The following is a 9,604-nucleotide window of genomic DNA, read 5'->3' as shown; positions in this document are numbered from 1 at the left end:
AAAAGGACCCAAAAAAACGCACATGTTTATATGATGTGTTTTAACGTTAATACTTTTGGATTTTCTTTTGAGTAAATGTGTTCATGTATGCCAAGTTTTGAATGTTTAGTTGAATAGACAGGATGATAGTTGACTAACACAATCATTTTTCAGCCATGTGTAACTAAAAAATCGAAGGCAGGATGCCTCACCGGACATAGTACGATGGTCAGAGGTAAAAATGGATTCTGCAACGATGGTTCAAATTAGAGATGTAGATGAGTTGAATCGAGTTGAACAGTATTAGGTTCGAGTTCAGTTCGTTTAAGTTATATTCTGGTTCAAGCTCGGCTCGAGCTCGAATTGAATTTTTATTACAAGGTTCGAGCTTGGCTCGTTTTGGAGTTATCAAGTTCACGAACGGTTCGAGCTCGACTCATTATTAGATTGATTATCATACTTAACGAGCATAATTCATTAAACGAGCTCGGGATCGTTTCGGGCTTATTTTAGAACTCGTTTTAAGGTTCGTATTAGAACTTTTTTTTTTGCTCATTTTAGAGCTCGTTTTAAGGTTCGTTTTTTTGGCTCATGAGCCTACAAACGAATATGTTCGCGAGCTCACAAGCCGAATATCCTTAAGTTCGAGCTCGACTCGATAAAATTGTCGAGCTCGAAATCAAGCTCGAGTTCGGCTTGATAAGATAAACGAATAAATTCGAACGAATTTTTTATCAAATCGAGCTTCGAATAACTCGTTTGACTACATTTATTAAACATTACTAGAAACATCGAAGGCAGGAAGAACATTCTTGTCTCAATTATTATTATTATTATTATTATTATTATTCAATCTAACCCTAAAAATTAGAGAAATAAAAGGAGCGCAAGCTCTAAAAACACAAACGAGGTCTGCCATGGCGTCCTCCTCTGACTCCGACTGGGAGAGGCTTCCTCTCAACCTGCAAGAATCCATCCTCCTCCTCCTCCCCATCTCCACCCTACTCGTCTGCAAGTCCCTCTCCCGTTCCTTCCTCCACACCATCCGTTCCCCCTCCTTCCTCTCCGCCTACTCCCTCCGCCGCTCCCGCCACCTCGACGACCTCATCTTTCTTCTCTTCATCGACGGCATCGGCGCTCGCCGCCCCAGCGCCATTGCCTTCCTGCCCATCCGCGCCTCCTGGATCCACCTCCCCCTCCCAATTTCGCTGTGCCACATCCACACCTCCAGCGGCTGTCTGGTCGTCGCCGAGAAATTTGAAGGTGGGCAATTCGTCTCCGATCTCCTCTGTAGGACAGTCACCCCCATCGCCCCGATGTCGTTTCATTCCTATATCCTCTCACTGGTTGAAGACGAGGCCTCCACGGATTTTAAGATTGTGTCTTCCAGCAAGAACGTTATCGATGGTGGGATTCTTCGACCCTCCTATTGCCAGGTCTATAATTCTGCTTCTCGCCGATGGGAGTCTTCAGGGCAGTTTCCGCATCACTATGCGATGTTAGGCAATGCGATCTTGTTGAATGGTATGCTGTTTGTTCTTGGAAGAGATCCCGATCATCTACTTGCATTCGATCTGAAAACAAGAATGTGGAGCGTGGTAGATGAGGAGCTTCCACTTTCTCTATTGTGCTTTCATTTGTTGGTTTTCGAGGAGAGGTTATTCTTAGTTGGTGGTTTGGATGGAGAAGAATTGACAATCACAAGAATTGAAATTTGGGAGTATGATTTAGTGGAAAAGCAATGGGGGATGTTTTGTTTTATGCCTGATGAAATCTTTCTGCAATTTTGTGGTAACGGTCTTTTTAATTTTGATACAATAGATCAATTGGGGATTGTTTTGTTCTGCAATACCAGAGAGTTCAGCATTATAATGTTTGACATGTCCTCAAAGATTTGGTCACGGGCACCTGACTGTGAACAGCCTAAGAGCAGGAAATCTTGGATTGGGCATGCTTTGGTTCCTTCAGTGCAATTATTGAAATAAGTATATGAAGGTAAGCAAAAGTAGAATGATGTACTTGCTCCATGTTAATATGTCGATCTGAACCTTGTGGGCTAAAGCCTATTTGTTTCTTGATCAATATGAATAGGTTAATCCTTTCTTGTTTCTTTGCAGAATATAATATATCTATGTTAGACAGTTTTGGTTGCTGGACTCTAGATTGATGTTGCAAGAGAGATATCATGCCTTATAAAGTATAGGGAAGGTGAATTGAACAATGTAGGATAGACTTGCAGTTATCTTTTCATGTCTAGGGACATTTTCTTAACTATTCCACTAAGAAGCCACTTTCAATTTGTAAGTTTTTTTTTTGGTGAACAAAAATTTAAACAAACATAGAAAGTGTATCTCTGTGCTCATATACACCAATTTCTCATACACTCCATATGTATTTTCACCATCAAAGTTAATTTTACTGATTTAAGATCTATGTAGCTTCTAAATTATCTATTTTCACATGCTTGAATTCTTCTATATCTAATTGATCCATAAACAAGAGCCCAACCATTTAGGAGTCTTTGCTATATTTGCATTCTTTACATGGCATGTTGTTAGCCATAGTGCTTTAATGACCTGATTGATCAGTAGAGTTAACTCCTTGTTTTTAGGGCATGAGCTATTCGCCTTTAGGTTTGTTAATTGATGATCGCTCATAATGGTACATAAAAAACAACCGTCCTTATGTCTCATGCAACTTGATCAAGATACTGTACCTACCACTTAGATTTGAACAAACATCCATTTTATCTTTATAAATCTTCACTTTTACTAGAACGCTTTATTGTTGCAATTGTGCACTAAGTGATTGGGCTCAATCGTTCAAAATTTGATAGTTGAGCAAAGGATTTAAGATAGACTTGCATATGTATTTGATATATGCATTATGCATGAATTTGGCACATAGAGCTCACGGAGCATATGACTCGACGAGGTCAAGTGTGGGTGATGATTTGGCATGACTAAAGCAACACACTCAATGGCTTGGAGGTTCGATAGAGTTTGGAGAATGTAGCATGCGGCATGTGAGGGTTTGCAAACGAGAAGTATTGAGATGATGTTGGAGTAGCTCATAGAACTTGACTTCATGTGATTAAGTTGGTTGGTTCGGTGTCTCGAGACCTGATGGAGATTTGAGAAGGATATTATGGGGTAACTGAGGGACCTTAGGATGAGAAACATTGTGACAGTGTGTTGATATTTGCTAAAAAAAAAGACGAACTATGTAGGTGAAGCATGAAGGATAATGTGTGGAGCGAGTTGAGGGCTTGGTGTTATATAAGGGACGATTAACCTACCGGAGATGACCTTGGTGACAAAGTCAAGTTGCGAAAGATAAGCTTATGAGTGAGTTGTGAGGGTTGAGAAACTTGTAACCTTGGGAGAAGGTAGTTCTCAACTTAGGCGATTAGAATGATCGTAAGTGAGACTAGTCGACTAGAGGTGTTCCTAGAATCTAGTTGATTGGTAAATGAGTCAACTCACTCAGGCTTGGTGGCTCACAAATAGACGGAGCCTAGACAATTGGGTAGTCAAGTGATTGAGTTTAGTCAACTACTGACTCAACAAGCAAGTGAGAAGTAGTTGCTGATCTGACACATTGAAGTTGTAATTCTCAGATGATCTAGGGTCTATAGGAGATCAACTGACTGATGCTAGAAGTTTGTTGATTGGCTGTTGGCTGATTGAAAGACTATCGCCATAAGAAAAACAGTCAATGACTGAAGGTGGGTCTAGTCGACTAATCGATGACAAAACAAAAAGTGAAGATAAAGTAAAAGTTGAAGATGTTGGAGGCTATAAAAGACAGACTGAGCGAAGTTTTTGGATGTCATTAATTGTATAATATCTCGAGTCTTTCTCTCCTATACTCATGGCCTAGATCTTTTTAGTCTTACTTTATGTAAATCCTATAAGAAGATTGGTGTAAAAGGTTTCTCCACCTCCTAACCGTGGAGTAGAAATAAGGGCTCTAGATCATGTTACACCACTGTGTTAGCGATTAGTGTGTATTGATTTGTTTTTGTTTATATTTTTCCGCTGCATATAATCTATGTCTTAGCAATTTGCTAAGACATTAGCAAGAGTAAAAGATTTTATTCGTAGGTTAATTGATATTCTCCCTCTTTAGTCATTCAACCAATTACCTCATTGGTTCTAACAAGTGGTATTAATTAGAACAAGAGCGCTATTCAAGGACTAAGGAGCATGGTTTACAAAGAGAGCTACAAGTTAAGGAGGAGATTGTTAGATATTAACAAGTGGAATTGTTGTTGAAAGCCAAGAAACGGAGAGGATGGTCTACGAAGTTCCAACATGGCAAAAGAAAATGGTTTTCTGAAAAAAAAGGATGGAAACTTGGTTCAAAATTGTTTTTGGAATGTTCCTTGACATGGAGTGGGGAGGGGGAGAGAGGAAGAGAGGTTTGAAGTCCCAAAAGACAAGAAAGGGGAAGAAATATCAAGGAGAGCAAATGAACATTATAACAAATTGGTGTTTTTGAAGGTAACACTAAGGCTATAGAATCTATTATTTCAGTTTACCTAATTATGTTTTGAGCAAGATTGGGCTAATATAAGGATGCCAAGGAACTTTGCCAAAAAGTTGTTTGCTCATGAGAACCACACAAGAAGAGAAAACTCAAAGACAATGAGAAAATTTGAAGAGGAAGCTGAAGTGATGTAAGAAAATTCTAAAATTTCACAAGATGAAGTTAAAGAAGAGATTTAAAGTCCATTTATTGAGGAAATCAATGAAGACACGACTTCATCGTTGGATAAGTAGAGATTCACCTCGTCAAGGGATGAGAATGAATCCAATTTAGTTAATAGAGGATAAAAATTGGAAGGTAAATCTTCAATCTCTTCCATCCAAATCAAGACTAAAGAGCACATCACTTTTTTGGATGCAATGAGAAGGAACATTATAAAAATAAATGTCCACATGCTAAGGAGGTAGAGAAGGTAAAATCTCCTAAACTTAGTGAATTTCATAATTTTACTAATCTAAATTGTAGGAAGAAAGAAGCAAAGAAGAAAGATACTATCATTTGCTTCACATCCAATGAAAGAGGCCAATACTATACTAAGTGTCCAAATAAGGGGCTGATGAAGAAGAAAAGGTCCAAGAGAGTTGAAGAAAATTGGAAGCTCAAATCAAGAGGAAAGAAATATGCTAAGGCATGCTAGGGAAGCATGATAATTCTAGAGATTTACCAATGAATCCAAGGGTTTGAACATGATTTCTAGGGAAACAAAGGCTAAAGTATGTTAAATCTGGTTTAGAGTACAAACAATCATATAAGGTCAACATACTATCATATACTAGAGTAGCTTATGATTATGGTACAAGGGAACCATTTAAGTCTAAAAATGCTGGTAAGGCATTTTAATCTACAAAGATGCTTAGAGAGGTCATCTCTATTGAATGACTTGTGAAGCCAATTAGGAGTAATAGGTTTTGAATCCCCAAAAATGTACCTTTAGCATTCAAAAGGTAGGGTATATCAATGGGTTTGGGAATGAGTGGAAAGCTAAATCCTAGATTAGTGCATTAGAATAGTTTCATACAGAGAAACATTGGAGTTAATATTTAATTTGCATGAAATTGATACCAATTGTATTTGATGTCAAATAAACTAATGCATGAGTGCAATTCAGTATTTTTTTGACACATAAAATTATAAGGTGTCAAAACAAAACTAGGAGGAAATTAAACTTTTAACTAATTTTGAGAAATGCATCAAACTTTAAAACACTATATAGTTGTAATGAACCTCTTTGTAAAATTTTGAAATTATTAGAGATCTGTGAATACGTTTGTACAATTTAGCAGCAAAATCGTCTGTGACAATGAGAGTCGACTGGTGACTCGTAGATAGACAAATGGAGTTTTGCAAAATGCTCAAAAATAGCACATTCATATAAATTAAGGTTGACTAGTGACTTGTAGATAGTCGATTGGAGTTATTGTGCGGAATGCTTAGAAATAGGACATTCATGATAACTTGGGGTATTCATTTAAATCTATGTGGGGGTTTGGAATACAATTAATGATTAAATTATATGTTTAGTCATTGTTGATGCATTTTTTTTATATATATGTCAAAAAGGGAGTAAAAGGAAGTTGGAATTCTCACCTTTGGGAGAAGAAAAGGTATTTGGAAACCTCATGTGCTCTTTGAAAAATTCCTAACTCTAGGACGAACTTAGGTATAAGGAAAGCTAAATTTTAGGTCCCATTTCATTTATTTATTTTTCTAAAATAGACTGTCAAACTCAAAAAGGATGATTGTTGGTGTAATCATATCCTAAGTGATCAAGCGTGATCATGAGTTTTAGTGTTTTGGCAAGGTTTAAGGTGGATATATGCGTTAAGTTGTGCAGGAACTTGGCAAGAAGGATATGGAGCTCGTGGTGCTTGTGATTTGATGAGTTAAGAGTGTGGATGATGACTTAGTGCGGCCATGACAACATGCTCAAGGGATTGTAGGTTTGATGAAGTTAAGAGAAGGCTGCATGAGTCATTCAAGGAATTGTAGGACGAGAAGGTGGTGTTGGAGTATCTCATGGTGCTTAAATTGACACACTAAGTTGGTTGGCTTGGTAGCTTGAGATCCGTTAATGGGATATCTGATGGACTATAGGATAAGGAGCATCTAGGCTCAATGTTGACAGTAGCCGGAAGGAGGTGAAGTGTGAAGGATGACACATGGAGGGCTTGGTGCATTCTAGGGATGAGAAATCTAGCAAGTTGTAGAAGGTAAGCAAACTCATGAGTGAATTGTGTGAGTTGTAACCTGGAGAGAGGTTCTCAACTTAGGTAAAAATTTGATCATTGGAATGATTGTAGTGAGTGTCTTGTTGATTGGAGGGTGTTTCCATTCGACTAAGGAGTTGATTCAGGCTTTGTGACTCACAAACATAATTTATCTATTTGAAGCCTAGTTGATTAGGTAACTGACAAATTGAACTCAGTCAATTAATGTCAGAATTCATATTGACTAATGACTTAGTGAGAAAGCTAGAAGTAGCGATTGAATTGACACATTGAAGTTATAAGTTTAGAGGGTTATGATTTTGATGCTGATTAACAAGAATACTTATTCCATTGCCTTGTGCATTAGCATTGCATAAATTTCTTCTATTCATCTTTAAACAATTCATCTTCTATATCTCCAAAGAAGTACTTAGTCTCTCTTTAAAATAGGGAAACAAATTAACAAGGAAAATAGAAGGGAAAGGAATTAACTATAAAAAAATAAAAAAATGTAAATTAGAAAAAAAGGAAGGAAAATAAATAAAAATAAATTACAAAAAACTAGAGTTGTCGATCCACATTACGGCTAGGTGAGGCCATCGCAAGGTCGCAAAAGCGTCTGCGAGGTCATAATGGCCTCATGACCTCGTGGAGGCCTCCACAAGTCCACCATGAGGTGTGGCGGCCTCATGATCTTGTGGAGACCTCTACAAGGCCACCACGCTCGTAAGTGCAAGTTGGCTAGCGAAATCATAAATTTTGCCCGTGTTGATCAGCGCTGATTCCATGAAATCATATATTTAATTTTGGATTTGTAAATTGGAGATGAAACATTTATATTTTAGTTTAATGGGCAATAGAGATCATCTTCCGTGGTGATGAGAAGAAAAACTGAAAAAAAAAAGACAAGGGGTCAGAAGAGGAAAACAAAACAGAAATAGAAAAAAGAAATGTGACACAGAAGTAGGGTAAGGAAAGATGGAGAATATATAATGATGAAGCAGAGAGCACAGTAGAAAGGATGAAGAGAAACTATATGGGAGAAGAGAGTACAGAATGATGAAGAGGACAGATTAGGGATTAGAAGAGTAGAGCAGGGTAGCAAAAGAACTTTTATGGCAGCCCGGTGCATGAAAGCTCCCGCCATGCGGGGTCCCGGGAAAGGATCCATTGTACGCAGCCTTACCCTGCTTGTTGCAAGAGGTTGTTTCCAGGATTCGAACCCGTGACCTTTTGGTCACATGGCAACAATTTTACCGTTGCGCCAAGGCTCCCCTTATGTGGACTTTTATTCTCTTTTATTGATTTAAATTCTTTCACATCTGAACACACTTACAGCACTCCATCCAGCATAACCAACTAGTCAACATACACATTTATCAATGCGAACTAAGTCATATCTAGTTCTTAGCCAAGTGTAACAGCAAACCTAATCTACCTCAAAGATCAAGTACAAATTCCAGTACTTGTTAATGATGACGTTTAACTCCAGATTTGTCACTTCAAAAACATCTAATTGGACATGCAAATACTAATAGTGTTTATTACATGGAAGGAGGGTTAGATAATTGATGGTAGATGAACCATGATCTAGTTCGATACAATCCACTTTGCAATACTTATATGATTTATACAGAGTGGAAAAAAAGGAGTCTAGAGACTGGAGGAGAGGAGACTGACGGATTCAATTGCTATTGTACTATGTTCAACAAATTCACACACTTATAAAATGGAATGAATTATGGGCAAGTATTCTTCCTCTACACTGGTCTTGTATGGGCTTCACAGGTTCTCAGAGATTCAGCTGGAATGTTGTGGTTCAATATTGCAGGATTTTTAATTTGACGAAGATTTCCTTTTTGTCTCTTGGAAATTGACTCTATGGCATACTCTCCCTGAATATTTGTCAGCTGCACTAACAAGACTTAGGTTTTTTGGAGCCTGTTCACATTTTGCTGCAACATTATGCTGCCTCAGTCGCCATTATAATTCAGGGGCACAGTTGAGTATTTCATAGCTTATTGTTTTAAGTATATCAATTTTCTGTAATCAGAATATGTATTATAGTCAACAATAAGAGCAGGTACCTGGTGGGAATAGATTATTTTTATACTTGACTAGGAGTTGCATGAGAAAATTCGTTTTTATTGTGATTGGTTCGTAATATACACCATTGCTCCAATTCGTTGACTAACCTAGGAAGTTCAGTCTCCCCGGTAGCAACAAATTCATGTTCCATTATTCTATTTACATGAACTCATTGTTTAATGTTCTAGGAAATCATAAGCTGATCCTTGATAATACTCCTCATCTTTGAAATTGCATACCATGCTCAACATGATTCTTATGTGTGTGCTTCTTGGGCATTTTCTCAGAATGCACATGTGACTCGATTATGGTCGATAAAATTTAGGTAATTGCTTATCGTGTATTACTTGTGTAATGGATTTTGATGTCTTGGTGTAGAAGTCATTGGTTTTGTTGGTTTTTCTGACCACCTCACTCTTGATTGCAGAACCCTAACCTGATGTTGCTGTTTGTGTATTCCTTCATGGAGGTATGAAGGTGCTCGAGGTCATCCAGTGCTATTTTGTTTTGTTTCCATGAAGAACTCAAAACTGAGATTCTCAATCATCTGATATTTGGCTTAAAGATATCGAAAGCCCCTTTCAGTTTTATGTCCCACCTTGTATATGAAGCGATTGCTTGGTGTTGGGATATGGAAGCATATTTTGTTAAGTATTCTGACAAAAATAAACAAAAGTTATTGTCGATATAAATTATGCTCTTTTTCTTTTTGCAGCTACTCGTATCCTTGTCTATGACCATTTATAGTAAAACAGTTATAGTTATATCATATGGATTGA

The 9,604-nt window shown here is 37.6% G+C and overlaps 1 protein-coding gene across 13 annotated transcripts; it reads left to right on the top strand.

The window, feature by feature from the left end:
• Positions 1-879: 879 nt before the first annotated feature.
• On the top strand, positions 880-9,543 carry LOC122009186 (F-box/kelch-repeat protein At5g43190-like). Of its 13 annotated transcripts, none has more exons than XM_042565254.1 (4): positions 880-1,503; positions 1,801-1,974; positions 2,097-8,738; positions 9,253-9,543. In XM_042565254.1, exons 1-2 carry the CDS (start codon positions 897-899, stop codon positions 1,962-1,964), a joined length of 771 nt encoding a protein of 256 aa, XP_042421188.1. In that variant the 5' UTR covers positions 880-896; the 3' UTR covers positions 1,965-1,974; positions 2,097-8,738; positions 9,253-9,543. The 13 variants fall into 13 exon arrangements, with proteins under 13 accessions (XP_042421188.1, XP_042421185.1, XP_042421186.1 ...); XM_042565251.1 differs by adding an exon at positions 9,113-9,150 and having other exon boundaries at positions 880-1,974; positions 8,648-8,738; XM_042565252.1 differs by adding an exon at positions 9,014-9,150 and having other exon boundaries at positions 880-1,974; positions 8,648-8,738.
• Positions 9,544-9,604: the final 61 nt, after the last annotated feature.

The sequence above is a fragment of the Zingiber officinale genome, chromosome 8A (genome assembly GCF_018446385.1).
Source record: "Zingiber officinale cultivar Zhangliang chromosome 8A, Zo_v1.1, whole genome shotgun sequence".
Taxonomy (NCBI): domain Eukaryota; kingdom Viridiplantae; phylum Streptophyta; class Magnoliopsida; order Zingiberales; family Zingiberaceae; genus Zingiber; species Zingiber officinale.
Note: the sequence above shows the minus strand (reverse complement) of the source record. Positions and strands in the feature narration are given on the sequence as shown.

Excerpts from the sequence above, each read along its gene's own strand:
- LOC122009186 (XM_042565248.1), top strand. The coding sequence starts at position 897 with ATGGCGTCCTCCTCTGACTCCGACTGGGAGAGGCTTCCTCTCAACCTG.